Raw genomic sequence first — 17,181 nt, 5'->3', positions numbered from 1 at the left:
ATCTCACAACACATGAAACATATAAGGGAAAAAACTATCACTACAAAATATCAACAAGCACTTGCATGATCAAAAGTTCATAGTACAATTAAGATCCCAGTCATATACACAACAAGGCAAATCCACAGCTTCCTATAGTATAATCACATTGCATGACGTTATCCTCTATGCTACCACCAATAATCGAATTACGCATGACACACTACCAATATAATAAAAAAGAAGATGACAAGTATTGAAGATGAAGATAATGGCAATGCTACCCAAAAGAGAGTTACGAATACTTAGAGAAATTCAAACCAAAAATAGTATTTATTTTTGAGTACTACTGACTCTATTACAATGTAATATCTGTTCATAGCTACTTTCTCAACCTACTGAAGCACAAAGAGTCAACAGTTGCCTCCACTGAGGCTCGAACCCACTCCCATCATCCATGTGGGAGTGTTAACCGGGATACCGGGTGCCACTATCGTTTTTAAATTAAGTATTTAGACTAGTGTTTTTACAAAGTTGCAAACATTTATTTTAATGATAATTATAATCAATATCTCCTATATTATATTGCATTCATATACTTTGAATTACCAATTTAAATAGACAAATTCATCATTCAATTACTTATGCATGAACATCTCTTATATAATCTTGCATTGGTATACTTTAAAGTTCTTATTTAAAAATAAACATTGGGCATTATCCACGTAAACATCATTAAAACTTAGAAAAACATCATTATCCTCAAATTAGCCACTGAACTCGGAAAAACAAAGCAATTAAGTCATTAAAATTGGAAAACAGAGCAATTAACCCATTTTTCGACACTGGTGACCATTTCTGACCTCTAGCGACCATTTCCGGCGAGGGCGACCATTTCTGGTCGCCCTCGCCGGAGAAGGCGACTAGAATCTAGTCACCTTCTCTTGGAGAAGGCGACCAGAAACTGATTGCCTTTTCTGGTCGCCTTCTCTGGGAGAAGGCGACAAGAATCTGGTCGCCTGGCTTTCTCCTTGGGGAAGGCGACCAGTTCTCTGGCGAGGGAGACCAGAAATGGTCACCCTCACCAGAAATGGTCACCGGTGCCGGAATTTGTCGTTTGAAATTTTAAAAATGGGTTAATTGCCCTTTTTTCAAGTTTTAATGGCTTAATTGCTTTGTTTTTCCGAGTTCAGTGGTTTATTTGAGGGTTATTCGAGTTTAATGGCCTAATTGATTGTTTCCAAATAGTACAGTGACTTATTTGTAGTTTATCCCTAATGATAATAATGGTGAATTTTGACAAATATATAAAACAATCAACACCCAAAAAGAAAATCTAATTCATTGGCCATCAAATCATTAACTATATCAAAGTTTCTTTTTAATTATAACGACAATATATGCCAAGCACCCTTGTGCTTAGATGGTAGAGTAGTGGCTCTCCCATATGGAAGGTCATGACTTCAAGTGTCAGTGGCGGAGATAATGGTACTGACGACAATATACATTTCAATTCAATTCAAAATGAAATGATACCAAAAGAACAAAATAAAATTTACTATTAACTCAAAAAATTTTAAATATTTTTTTAAGCCAAATAGTAAGTTGGGTGTCCAATGTCGCATAATAATCTCAGTTAGTCAATAAATATTTCAAATACAATTAATGAATATTTACTAGTTACAATTACTAAACACAAAATTTTAAACAATAAAAATTATTAATCTTATAAACAAAATATTATATTATAATTCCACTAAAAAAAGTTCTAATAAAATTTGAATTAATAATAAGAGAAAATTTCATTAAATGACATGTGGTGCTGACTTAGTTCCTAAGTTATATGTGTGACCATCTTTAACTCCTAAATTATGCGCAAAGGGGTGATTTTAGTCCTTAAAGGACTAACTCAACCATTTTATTAAATAACATATTGGTGACATAATTAAATAGTCCTCTGGTGACTAAAATTGTCATTTCGCGCATAACTTAAAGGTTAAAGATGATCATAAATATAACTAAGGGATTAAGCATGTACCACGGGTACAACTTAGACCCCGGGGCCCATTTTATTGGAAATGTCTTGGCCCAACCGCCCAAGCGGTATGTTTATCTTTATGGGTGAGGTGTTGACCCAATACAAATAATGGAAATCTATTGGGCTAAGAAAAGAAAGAAGGTTGGAGCAAAATATTATAAAAGGTGTTGCCATAACAACACAACCTCAAGCATAACAACACAAGTTCTAGACCACCAAGTCACTCAAGATCTTATGTACTAAAGGGCAGGAAGCTCTACTTATGCATGCGATTGCGTTGGAAGCAAAGTATTGGGGGGACACGTGTGTGGCCAAGAATGAAGGTTGTCCGATGCCGTCCATTTGTCAACCATCCGTGAGTTTTTCGACAATATAAATAGTCACCCTTCCCCTTTCCTTAGCCAATAGATTTCCATTATTCTTATTTGGCTAACACCTCACCCATAAAGATGGACACCCCGCTTGGGCAGTTGGGCCGAGACATTCCAATAAAATAGGTCCCAGGGTCCCATGGCCTGGTCATTTATTATTAGGAAAATTGCTTTTTTGGTCATTAAGTTGTACCCGTGGTACATGCTTAATCTTTGAGTTATATTTATGATCATCTTTAACCTTTAAGTTATGCACAAAGTGACAATTTTAGTCACTCGAGGACTATTTAATTATGTCACCAATATGCCATTTAATAAAATGGCTGATTTAGTCCTTTAAGGACTAAAAGCACCCCATAGCGCATAACTTAGGAGTTAAATTAAAGATAGTCACACATATAACTTAGGGACTAAGTCTACACCACATGTATAACTGAAGGCATTTTTCAACCAATGCCTTTTAAATAGCTACTTAAAAGGCATCCATAACCTCATTAAACCCCTTCTGGTTCATTGGTCTAAGTTTCCTCTCTCTTGTTGACACGCTAGGGTTAAATTTCTAGTGATACCATTATTTTTTCTATTTCCTTATTAGGGCTATAGCTTGTATTATTTATTATTCTTAACCCATTATTTGGATTATAGCTTGTATTATTTATTTATTATTTGGGTCGTCGTTTTGGGCCAGAATCTTGAGTTTCGTATGTATTATTTTGGGCCTAGAGCCCCGAACTAATAATATTACTATTTTCCTACCCCCCGTTTTGTACCTCTATATCTGGTTTGTGGTGGACCCGATTCCAACAAAACAATCATTGGCGCAGTTTGTGAGGAACGCAACAAGAAGCTTGTGTTCCTAGTTTCTACCCTTTTACCCTTGTTCCCTTACACAATCAAACCTCGAGATATGCCGAAATGGCCAAGTCACAAAGCGAACGTTCGTCGTACCCGCAAAAATGCCTTATCCGACAAGGCACGGGTTTGTCTATTTCACTATGGCTGGTTCTCCACCCAAATAACGTGAGAGGTCCGACTAGCACTATAGCTGTTGGAGGAGATGTTACAGTCGGTGGAACCAACCAAGGTCTCCCAAGAGTCGGACTTAGCGTCCAATCTTTAGCACGGGATACAACTAACATCATCGGCAAGTGGACTACTCATCAGCAGTAGGGTGTGCAGCCTGGCCTAGCCTAATAGCCGGATGCTGACCTAAACACTCAAGCAAATCATCTTCTTGCCCGATGCAACACTCCATGAGTTGAGAGGAGTGCACCGCAAAGGAAGGGGCTCAAGTACATGGGACCTAAGGCCGCAACTAGGGTCGAAATGGGGAAACCCGTTCACAAAGGAGTCATTGACGAGAGTATCGACCATATCCCGATCATTGAGGGTCTGCAAGCCGAGAAACGACCCTGGACCAAATAGCAACACCTTGGTGGGCTTGCAAATCGCCAGGAGAGGTAAGAAAATTATTTCTACGTGGGAAAAAAATATTAACAAATATTTTTGGTTGGGCTTGCAAGCTAAGCAAGTTACCAAAAAAACTAAAAAAAAAATGGACGTTGTAGTGAACCTGCATACAGTAGATGTGGTCCCGACGTGAGTTGGAAGCTTCGCAGTCTATACAGGAGACTCGACAGTAAACAATAGCATCCAAATGGGCTCGCATGCTGGGTAGGTAGTCCGTGGAGACATCTTGAGAAGTGTTGGGCTTGCAACGCATGATAGGCAATCCAATAGAAAAATACGAAAAAAAATCGTATGGTGCCAGGTCTAGAAAACAACCCTTACGCGCCTTCACCCGAGGGGTTGGACGCAATCCTAAGCCCGGCGTGAACATCCTCACTTGGGCCTGCAGGGCGAGGTACATAGTCTAGTCTAGCGTGCATTACCAAAAAAAAAAAAACTTTTGTGGTGCTAGCATGGGGTAGTAGGCAGCCCACATACGAGTGCACCAAGGTTAATGGGACGCGATCCCCAAGCTCGGGATGTACACATTTCCACCTGGGCTTGCAGGGTAAGGTACGCAACCTAGCATGGATTACAAATGATTTTGTTTTTTAAAAAGGTGTGTAGTGCTTGCATGAGGTAGCAGGTAGCCCACATACACCCAGATTAGTGGGACGCGATCCTTAAGCCCAGGATGTACACATTGCACCTGGGAATGCAGGGCAAGGTATGCAACCCAGCGTGCATTACAAAAAAAAAATAAATAAAAAACTATATGGTGCTAACATGAGGTAGTAGGCAGCCCAAATACGGGCACACCCAGGTTAACGGGATGCGATCCCTAAACCTGGGATGTACACATTTCCACTTAGGCATGTAGGGCAAGGTACGCAGCTCAATGTGCATTACCAAAACAAAAAAACGTGTGTGGTGCTAGCATGAGGTAGCAGGCAGCCCGTATATGAGTACACCCAGGTTAATGGGACGCGATCCATAAGCCTGGTTGTACACATTTCAACCTGTGCCTGCAACGGTTGATTTATTATCTATCTCGCTTCTCAACAATCAACATATATCTATTCGCTTCTCAGCAGTCGACATATATCTATCCCACTTCTTACTTTCTTAGTGGTCAACATGTATCTATACCGCTTTTCAACGGTCGACATGCATTATCCCACTTCTCGGTGGTCAACTTATTATTACCCCGCTTCTCAACGGTCAACGCGATCAACATATCTTATCCCGCTTCGCAGTAGTCGATGAAATTAAATTCTACGACTTAGCGGTCGACATACATCCGCTCCTTGGTGGACCACTGAGTTACCCCTCGCAGCATGGCATCTCAACAAGCCCGCACGAGGGGAAGGTGGCGAGTATCTCCGTCTTTCTCTTGCAGGGTACGTATGAGAACAAAGTCATCCTAATGTGTAGCATGTGTGGGAGATTGTAGAATCCGAGCATTGAGCTATCTAGAAGGGAGGAGGAGCTTCCAAACCAAGAGTCGAGAGGGTCAAGGCGCGTAGAAGGTCGAGAGTGTTTATACGTTCTTTGCCCGTCAAAGACAACGAAAGAAAGTGAGGACTTATGATGGGGCCATGGGACCCCAAAACCCATTTTATTGGGAATGTCTTTGTCCAACCGCCCACACGGGGTGTTCACTTTTATGGGTGAGGTGTTGGCCCAATAAGAATAATAGAAATCTATTGGGCTAAGGAAAGAAGGAAGCTTGGAACAAAATATTATAAGAGGTGTTGTCATAGGGTTTCAACCCACAACCTCAAGCATAATAACACAAGTTCTAGACTACCAAGCCACTCAAGATCTTATGTAGAGGGCAGGAAACTCTACTTATGCATGTGATTGGACTGGAAGCAAAGTACTGGGGACACGTGTGTGGCCAAGAATGAAGGCTGCCCAATGCTGTCAATTTGTCAACTATCCGTGAGTCCTTCAACCATATAAATAGTCACCCTTCCCTCCATTTTAAAGGCATATATGCCTCTCTGGGCTCATAAAACCCCTTCTGGTCCATTGTTTAAGTCTTCTATCTTACGTCGGCACGCCAGAATTCGATTACTAGTGGTAACATTATTATTTCTATTTCATTATTAGGGCTATAGCTTGTATTATTTATTATTCTTAGTCCATTATTTGCATTATAACATGTATTATTTATCATTCTTATTCAATTATTTGGATTATAACTTGTATTATTTATTTATTATTTGGGTCGTCGTTTTTTACCAGAATCTTGGACTTTGTAGGTATTCTTTTGGGCCTAGAGCGCCAAACTAATAATATTACTATATTTCTAACCCGTTTTGTACCTCTATATCCGGTTGATGTGGACCCAATTTCAACAAAACCATCTATAATAATAATAATAATAAAAGAACTGACCTCAGAGCTCTTGTCAACTCCAAATCCTAAATAATATACTCACATTAGTGGATTCACTCCAATGACGTCAAGAAATGGCATCCCAACATACCAAAGTATCTGTATAATATTCCAAATCCATTGACTGCTGACTAGGAACACACCCCATGTTAATTAGATCCATAGTGCTATATATCGCTTAACTATTAGTTTATATATATATATATATATATATATATATATATATATATATAGGGTAGAGTTCAGGTGTGCCCTGGTCATTAGGTGTGGCCGTGTGGCCTATTTTAAGTCATTAGATCATATCAACTCATCAAATCAACGCGCAATATATACATGTTACAGAACACACTATTCGACGTACTAAGACGCACCAGATGGCCGATAAAACACGCCATTCCACACAATATACCAAATGCGTTTATTCACTTAAAATTCATCAATATACTTAATAAAACACATCATTCTACGTATTAAAATGTACCACAATGTGCCTCATGTCAGATTATAAGCATACACTATTTACACATATTAATTTACACATATTAGAAAATATGTGCTAAAATATGCACCATTATACGTATTAAAATGCACCACACTTATTAGAAACACGTGTTAAAATACACACCATTCAATGTATTAAAATGCACCCACGTGTTAAAATACACACCATTCAATGTATTAAAATGCACCAGACGACTAAAATACACACCATTCAATGTATTAAAATGCACCAGACGACGTATTAAAACACCATTCAATGTATTAAAATGCACCAGACGACGTATTAAAACACACCATTCCACAACACAGTTATACATCATTCTACGTATGAAAATGCACCAACGGATAGATTAAAACACACTATTCTACAACACAGTTAATGCACCAACATACGTAATAAAACGCACCACAACATGTATTAAAACGCACCACACTATGTACTAAAATGCACCATTCCAATCATGTAATATAAATACTAAAATTACCATAATAACCCCACTTAAACATACGCGAATTTCAGTAAGATTAATGAAATTGGACGGTGCTGATTAGGCCGCATGACTGCACCGGAACTCACCGCTGCATTTGAACCAAAATCTATATATATATATATAGAAATAAACTCAGGTGCGGTCTTGCTCTCCCGTGCGGCCGTACGGTCACACACCACTCAATGTTACGAAATACACCAATCAATGTTAAGAAACACACTACAATGAAACACAATGAAACACACCACAATGTTAAGAAACATACCACAGTGCATATTTGTGTGGTGTGTTTCTTAACATTGAGTGGTGTATTTCGTAACATTGAGTGGTGTGAAGCGCACGGCCGCACGGGAGAGCACGGCTGCACCTGATCATGACTATATATATATATATATATATATATATATATATATATATATATATATATATATATATATATTAAAAAGGACAAAACTAAACTTTATTGTTAATTTTTATAGGAAATTATTATATTATTATATCGTATTGGAAATGTATCAAAGAGATAGGAATAGGAGTGAGGTTTTTTTTTTTTTTTTTTTTTCAAATATAATAATATATAAAAATGTCAATATCTTTTATAATAATATATATGCGATCTTGCTTTACTAAGACACATCTCGCGATTTACCTCTTCTCACAGAACTCAAGAGTATGAGTGTGAGGACACCTTAATATATATAAATAGGGAAGGGTTCAGGTGCGAGAAATGGTTTCTGTGCGGTTGTGCGGTGATTTATTCTTTTTTTTTTTTAATTTAAACTGATACACCTTAAGCTACTAATCTATGCACCTTAAGCTGTATTAACATAAATATCGCTTTGTAGAGAAAATCTTATAAAGAATATTGTGTGTTTTAGAACTGTAAAAATTTAAAAAAAAAATGCACCTTAAGATCGAAGGGAAATAACACATCTTAAGAAAGAAAACCATGCACCTAAAGTTTTAGACCGATGCACTTAAGTTTCAACAACTAAATTTAGCTCAAAACCACACACCTTAAGCACAAAAACCACGCACTTTAAGAATGAAAATCGCGCACCTTAATAAGAAAAATCACGCACCTAAAGCTTTAGACCAACGCACTTAAGTTTCAACAACTAACTTAATTAACGCACCTTAAGTTCAACACCACGCACCTTAAGCACAAAAATCATGCACCTTAAGAAAAAATTACGCACCTTAAGAAGAAAAATCATGTTCCTTAAGTTTGACCCATATGAAAAATGATCAAATTTCTACCATGTTTTTTTTTAAAACATTGTTAATCTTGAATGTTGTTTTTGGTATGATCAAATGACTCTGATCTCCTTTCACCGCAAAATCGTACCTGAGTACCCCAATTGCTTCTGCGTTTATATAAATGTACACAATCTCATATTCTAGTGCACAATATACATAATTGTTTTGAAATTGTTTGTGTGCATTTATAGAGACTTGTGTGTGATATACATTTTCAACATTGTAAAATTCTTTTGAGTTTTTATATATGAGGAAGTTATAAATATAAGACATACCCCACCAAGAGAGGAGTACAGTGGGTAATGCGTTCACAGCCAGACTGAGATACTAATAATGGAGGAGAGAGGATAGGGACTCCCTGATTTTTGACAGTTTGGCGTCAAAGGTTTTGATCAGTTTAGTGGTTGCAAATTGGATAACATTTCTTCTTGCAAAGGTAACACATTCTGCCCTTGTCGGCATTTCCTAATTAATCCATTCAATAATATATTTTGTATAACTTTTCCTTGGACTGGTTTATATTTTATTTTTTAATTTTACTGATAGTCTAATAACTTCATGTTGAAATTTGAAAACACTCAGTGGACTAATTAATTACTGCACAATATCTATTTCACATTCCGAGAGTGTATTCAATTATAACTTTAAGTTGATATTTGTCAAAGACCTTGTGGTCTAGTGGAACCCGGTGTCCTGGTTAACACTCCCACATGGATGATGGCAGTGGGTTTGAGCCTCAGTGGAGTTAACTGTTGACTCTTTGTGCTTCAGTATGCTTAACAAAGTTGAGTGATATTTTCAATTTTTTTTATATAAAAAAATGGATTTAATTTATATTTTATATCCTTTCACATTGAAATACCTCCCAACCTCCAAGACTACTAATTTTTTCAATAATTTTTTTTTATATACCTAAACTCTACTTACTTTTTCTCCCGGATAAATTCTACATATATTTTCTTGGCCAAACTCTACATACATTTTCTTCTGCTTAAATTCTACAAACATTTTTCCCAAACTCTACAAATATTTTTTCTACCTAATTCCTATAAGCTTTTTCTTCCTTCACAAACTCTATAAATGTTTTCCCCATACCTTAACTCTAATTATTGTTTTATTCTTCCCAACAAACACCCATTAAGGAAGCCCTTTTCTTCAAGCTAGGTATAGCCTAAAAACACATTTGAGATTTTTTTTTATAAATATTATGTATTACTATTTTTTTTTGTAATATTATACGGAGTATAATATAGTGAAAAGTGATATATTCCCTTTTAAATTTATAATACAGTATTTGTGTGACAATAATTTTTTTTTTCTTTCCAATTTCAATACATAAACTTATTTGAGATCTATAAAAAAATCATGTGATATATCATAGAGGTTTTCGAAATAAATTTATAATATAAATAATAAGTATTAATAAAAGTCAATAAAAATTAGTAATTTAAAATTTTATGACTTTTGCAGACTTTTTAAAATGTTTGTGATAAAAAATTTTATAGACTTTTACAAAATTGCAAAAGTTTCAAAATAAAATCCATTAAAATATATAAAAGTTGATCGTTTTTTGGGATCATTTAAATAGTTTACAAAAATCTATAAAAGTATGGATTAAATATATAACTCGTTTAACGATTAAATGACAGGATTTGTAAATATTTAAAGAGATGAATTAGATTTACAACTTTAAAAAAGAATTGAGATATTAAAAGTGTGATATTTCTTAAAAACACTTATTGCACCAATTTGGTCTCATCAAACTTGACTTGACGCAGAACAAAATTAAAATATCACATTTTTAAATTGCAAGAATAAAATTTAGTCCAATAAAAACACTTCTTTTTTAGAAATATGCTTCTAAAACATGTTAACAATAATAGTACATAGGGATTTTTCACGATGCCAATTGGTATTGATGTTAATAGTATTGAATAGACTCATGCATATATTATATTTTTTATTGTATAAGATATTGTCAATATTGATGTTATTAATATTTTTTTTTTTTTTTGTGTAGCTCAGCATTTTCGGCGTGACTAATAGGCTCACTGAATTGTAAGAATTTCTATTGGTGAACAGCTAGCCTGAAAATTTAAGGTTACTACATACCCAAAGCCAAGGGTTCAAACCCTTGAACTTTGATTAAAGGTGGATCGGTCTCTTCTACTCAACCACACTCCCAGATTATATTGGTGTCAATATATACTATCTTGTACAATCACATATATTAGACATATATAATTGTATCCAATATTGTAAAAAACTCATAATATATATCAAAAAGTGAAAGGATGTTCAAGTGTAAAGTTTGAAATTCAGAGTGGTGTGGGGGATTGGTTCCATAGTAGATAGGCCTACCAGCAGAGAAATGAGAAAGAAGCATTGATTATTGATGAGTTAAATATAATATAGGGATTGATGAGGCAAAACAGAAGGGGAAGGGGCCTGGCCTGGCCTCAGAAGAAATACAGAACTTCTGCCATGCATGGCAACTGGATGGGAAGTAGTTCACCCTATCTTTAATTGCTCCATAAAAAGCCACAAAGTTGGCAGCACCTCCCCTTCATCATAATCATTTCTGCTTTTTTCCTTTTGAAAAGATCCAGAGGTTTACTCATATCTACTAGAATTTAGACTATTACTATAATTGAGCTATTTGAGCACTCTTGAAGGACTGAACTTGCATTATATTGTTAGTCATATTCACAAAAAATTTAGTGTGCAAATTGAATTATTGCCGACAATAATAACGTTGTATTGCTTTTCAGTATGCAACATGTACTTATCCAGCCTTTGAATGGGATAAAAATGTTAGTTTCTACGGATCTTGATGGTGTCATGTGTCCTAAGTTTATCTTTGTTTACTATTTCTCCCTTTGTACGAATTGAAAGAGAAAACAATGAAGTTAGTTTATTATGTTTATCAAAAAAAGTTAGTTTATTATGAAACTATATGGCCCTGTTCGGTAGAGTTTAGAGTTTATTTTAATCTACTAATAAGTTATAAGTTATGTTTGGTAATGTTCCCAAAATAAGCTAATAGCTTAAAATAAAAAACTTATTTTATGAAGATAGCTTAGGTAGTGTTTAAAAAATAAGTTAGTAGCTTCCTAATTTTTTTTTTCCTATCTTTATCCTTATTAATTTAAATAAATGACATTCTTTAACCTCCCAATTAAAATTCTTTTGGCCTTTTATTTTTTCAATATGTTTGATTATAATTTCAATTTGATATTTATGTGTTTGAACATTAATTTTTGTATGAACTAATTTTATGAACTATAAACATTTTATTTTACTTTATATATTTTCAAATATATGTTTTCACTTTATATTTTATTAAAATATATTGGTTTCACTATTTTATATTTTAATAAGTAAACAAGTTTATTTAAATTTAAAACTATTTAAATTTTATGAAGATGTTCTTTTTTGTCTTTTTACATTTATCAGCTTATCAAAAAACTAATTTTACCAAACACTTTTAAGAATAACAGCTAGCTTAACAGCTCTTCAGATTTCAGCTTCTAGCTTATAGCTTATGTGTGTGTATAGGCCCTTAATCAGGTGAGAACTGTACCATGTCCTTGGTGAGAACATGCAGACAAATTCAAACCACTAATCTAGTATATCTAACAGTTCAAAATAAACAAAACTTTGTAATATTTATGAAAAGACCCCGCTCATTTCAAAATTTTGTGGTGAGGTATGGTATGGTGCATTTTTTTTTTGGGTGTGGTGCGTTTTGTAGTGCATTGGTGCATTTTTTGTTGTCTGTTTCCTAACACTATTGAACTTTTTTTTGCATAACTAATGGTGCGACCGCACCGTCCGCACGTTAAGACATGGGCGCACTGGAACTTGGCCCTATATATATATGTATATGTATATATATATATATATATATATATATATATATATATATATATATATATATATATATATATATATATATATNTATTTCTCCCTTTGTACGAATTGAAAGAGAAAACAATGAAGTTAGTTTATTATGTTTATCAAAAAAAGTTAGTTTATTATGAAACTATATGGCCCTGTTCGGTAGAGTTTAGAGTTTATTTTAATCTACTAATAAGTTATAAGTTATGTTTGGTAATGTTCCCAAAATAAGCTAATAGCTTAAAATAAAAAACTTATTTTATGAAGATAGCTTAGGTAGTGTTTAAAAAATAAGTTAGTAGCTTCCTAATTTTTTTTTTCCTATCTTTATCCTTATTAATTTAAATAAATGACATTCTTTAACCTCCCAATTAAAATTCTTTTGGCCTTTTATTTTTTCAATATGTTTGATTATAATTTCAATTTGATATTTATGTGTTTGAACATTAATTTTTGTATGAACTAATTTTATGAACTATAAACATTTTATTTTACTTTATATATTTTCAAATATATGTTTTCACTTTATATTTTATTAAAATATATTGGTTTCACTATTTTATATTTTAATAAGTAAACAAGTTTATTTAAATTTAAAACTATTTAAATTTTATGAAGATGTTCTTTTTTGTCTTTTTACATTTATCAGCTTATCAAAAAACTAATTTTACCAAACACTTTTAAGAATAACAGCTAGCTTAACAGCTCTTCAGATTTCAGCTTCTAGCTTATAGCTTATGTGTGTGTATAGGCCCTTAATCAGGTGAGAACTGTACCATGTCCTTGGTGAGAACATGCAGACAAATTCAAACCACTAATCTAGTATATCTAACAGTTCAAAATAAACAAAACTTTGTAATATTTATGAAAAGACCCCGCTCATTTCAAAATTTTGTGGTGAGGTATGGTATGGTGCATTTTTTTTTTGGGTGTGGTGCGTTTTGTAGTGCATTGGTGCATTTTTTGTTGTCTGTTTCCTAACACTATTGAACTTTTTTTTGCATAACTAATGGTGCGACCGCACCGTCCGCACGTTAAGACATGGGCGCACTGGAACTTGGCCCTATATATATATGTATATGTATATATATATATATATATATATATATATATATATATATATATATATATATATATATATATATATATATATCTATTGGTGCATTTTTTTGTTGTCTGTTTCCTAACACTATTGATCCTTTTTTGCATAACTATTGGTGCGACCGCACCTTAAGCACACAAACAAATGAACTTAATTAATATCACAAACCACGCACCTAGAGTTTCAACAACTAACACAACTTAAGCACACAAACCACGCATCTTAAGAAGGAAAACCACGCACCTTAAGCCATATAGTACAAAAACCACGCACCTTAAATTTGACCTAGAAGCAAAAAGACCAAATTGCCACCGCACGTTTTTTAATCAATGTTAATCTTGGACGTTGATTTAGGCAAGATCAATGGCTCAAATTTAACCGCACAATTGCACCTAAACATATATATATATATATATGTGTGTGTGTGTGTGTGTGTGTGTTAAATGCGGACATGTGCTCCCGTGTAGCTGCGCGAATTTCACCATTAGGTATGAACAAATACATCACAATGTATTCAGAAATGCACCAGAGTAAAAATATACAAATAAACCACAAAAATGCATCACAATCTTATTAGGACATGCAATCATGCACCATTAAGTATACATAAATGCACCACTATATGTTCATAAATATAATGCATTAGGGAGAAATGCACAAATGCACCACCTTGGTACATTTCTCAACACATTGTGATGCATTATTGCATACCTAGTGGTGACATGATCGCACGTCCGCACGAGAACATACCATGTATATATAGGGGTGGGTCAAATGAGAATATTGTTCTTCTGTAAGAAGTGATGATTGATCTCAGCCGCCAATCAAGATTAATCAATGATTGATCATTTAGTAAAAACAAAAACGCATAAATAAGAGCCAATTTTATAGTAATTATTACAAACTTTCAAGTTTGTAATATTTATAAAATGAACATCATACTACCACCACTATCACCATTATATTGTATCAATACCACCACCAACACTCCACCACCATCACTAGCACTACTACTACCATTACCACCACCAACACTCCACCTCCACCACCACTACTACTACCATCACCAACACCACCACCACCGTATCACTACGACTACCACTACCACCACCAACACTCCACCACACGACCACACGATCACACCACCACCATCACCACCACCACCATCACAACATAGTAGATATATCTTGAGTGTTGAGTGGAATTTTGGTTCATGTTGGTAACTCCGTAGGTGTAGGAGAGGCTCTCCAATTGTGTTACTAAATTCGCATGCATTTACATTCTATTTTAAATATCTTATTATGTTTGATAATATATTGTGTTAGTGCATAGATAATGTTTGAAAATACTTTTTTTTTTAGTACTATTGATTTTGTTACAATGTAGTATCTGTTCGTAGCTACTTTCTCAACCAAATGAAGCAAAAAGTTGAAAATACTTAATTGGTTAAATATTAATTGCAACCTATCGATATAAATTGGTTGATAATCAAGTACAGTGCATAATACACATCCCAGAAATATTACTCACTAATTGTGTTTATATTAAATGCTTATATTTTAGTTTCAATTGAGTTTAAACTAAATATTTTGCATAAAGTATTCAATTTGTTAACTTAATGTTTAATTATCCCTTTAATTATGAACTGACCATTCACAAGCATATCCTGAAAGAAAACAACATTAGAGTTAATCAACATTTTGGCCCCTAATTGTTTTCTAACTATTCCTGTAGTCCTTAATTTTCAACTTCAACCAATTTAATCATAAAATTATTTAAAATTTTATCAACTAAACTCATTTTAAGGACCAAATTGATGAAATTTAAAAAAAAAAAAAGTGAAAATCACATTTTTTTTTTGTCTCTGAAAGGGTTTAATTGATGAAATTTTAAATAATTTGAGAATCAAATTGGTTGAAATTAAAAATTAGGGACATGAAAAATTACAATTAATGGACAAAAATGTTGATTTCTCCAACAACATTATTGTGATATATCTCCTAGACAAATTCTGAAAAGATTTGCACTTGCTACACCAATTCTTTTTACTAACTTTTTACCAAAAGTAGATTTGGTTGCATATCACTGACTAATTCAGAGAATCCGATAAACAAACAAGGTATACTACATTTGTACATTTAGTGCTTCTTTCTTTCTTTATTATTATTATTGTTATTTTTTCTCTTTACATCATGAAACGTATCAATTAGTTCAAGAAAAAAAAATTGATATTACAATTGTTTTCCTTTTCTTTTTAAATAAAATTTAAAACGGTGAAAGCATTTTTTTTTTAATGTTATTTGCATCTCTGAAATGCTTTCTCAGTTTCAAAAGTAGGTAGAACATATTCGCTCTGTTCAGCAATATAGTTATTTTATCAGTCAATTTTGACTTATTTGACAATTATTATCTGTTTGACTTGGTTAAATAGTCAATATGATTAGCGAATAGAATTGAATTGCTTAACCAAATTACAAGGAGAGAGAGAGAGAGTCATTTTAACAAAGCCTATCAGGACTCTCCTATTCTACAGGCTATAGTTGAAGACTTAGTTGTAGTCACTAAAGTAAATACTATATAATATAAAGTAACAGAGAAATAATAACATATAATAACAACATAATTCACATACCCCCTCAAGCACAAGGTTGGATCTCAACAACATTAAGCTTGTGACAGAGAGCCTGAAAGCGTGGACCTGGAAGAGGCTTGGTGAAAATGTCCGCGAGCTGATCCTGTGTAGAGACAAAATTGACTGTGAATGCACCTGTTGCAACCTTGTCTCGAACGAAATGATAGTCGATCTCCACATGTTTGGTTCTAGCATGGAAAACCGGGTTTGCAGCCAGATATGTAGCCCCAAGATTATCACACCACAAATGAGCGGGGCGCCCGAAGTCTAGTCCTAACTCCCGAAGAAGGGAAACTACCCAGGTGACCTCGACGGAAACATCGGCTAGACCTTTGTACTCAGCTTCAGTAAAGAACGTGCCATAGTGCGTTGCTTGTGAGAGAGCCATGAAACGAGGTTGTCTCCAAAGAAGATTGCATAACCACTAGTTGACTTCCGGTCCACAAGACAGCCGGCCGGCCCAGTCAGAGTCGGAGTAAGCATGCAACTCTGTAGACGAGGAGGAGGATAACCGAAGACCATAATTTTGAGTGCCCTTGACATACCGCAGCACCCGCTTTAGTAGACCCCAATGATCGGCAGTTGGAGAATGCATAAACTGACAAAGCCTGTTGACAGAGAAGGAGAGATCGGGGTGGGTAATTGTAAGATATTGCAGTGCCCCAACTATACGACGATACTGTGTCGGATTGTCAAACGGCTCAGGTGATGGTGCGACTGGTTGAGTTACAGCAGCAGGCGTGGCTAGAGCTTTGCAATCAGTCATCCCAACGCGAGATAGGATGTCGTTCATATATCGGCGTTGTGAGAGGAGGTAACCGAACTTGTCAGAAATAGTTTCAATGCTAAGGAAAAAACTAGGTGCACCTAGGTCCCGAATTTTAAAAGTTCTAGAGAGACGTTGAAGAAGAGTGTCTATCAATGTTGCATCGTTGTCGAGTATGATAATGCCGTTGACGTAGACCAGTAAGTAGACTCAGGATGTACCAGCTGTATGATAGAAGAGCGAGATATCGGTTTTGGAGGAAGAAAACCCTGTAGCAGTCAAGAACTCA

General features: G+C 34.7%; 1 protein-coding gene across 1 annotated transcript; it reads right to left on the bottom strand.

The window, feature by feature from the left end:
- Positions 1 to 16,550: 16,550 nt before the first annotated feature.
- Positions 16,551 to 16,919, bottom strand: LOC116010782 (uncharacterized mitochondrial protein AtMg00810-like). Its single transcript, XM_031250291.1, has one exon. It carries the CDS (start codon positions 16,917 to 16,919, stop codon positions 16,551 to 16,553), a length of 369 nt encoding a protein of 122 aa, XP_031106151.1.
- Positions 16,920 to 17,181: the final 262 nt, after the last annotated feature.

The sequence above is a fragment of the Ipomoea triloba genome, chromosome 2, assembly GCF_003576645.1.
Source record: "Ipomoea triloba cultivar NCNSP0323 chromosome 2, ASM357664v1".
Classification (NCBI taxonomy): Eukaryota; Viridiplantae; Streptophyta; class Magnoliopsida; order Solanales; family Convolvulaceae; genus Ipomoea; species Ipomoea triloba.
This window is presented reverse-complemented; position numbering and strand designations above follow the sequence as displayed.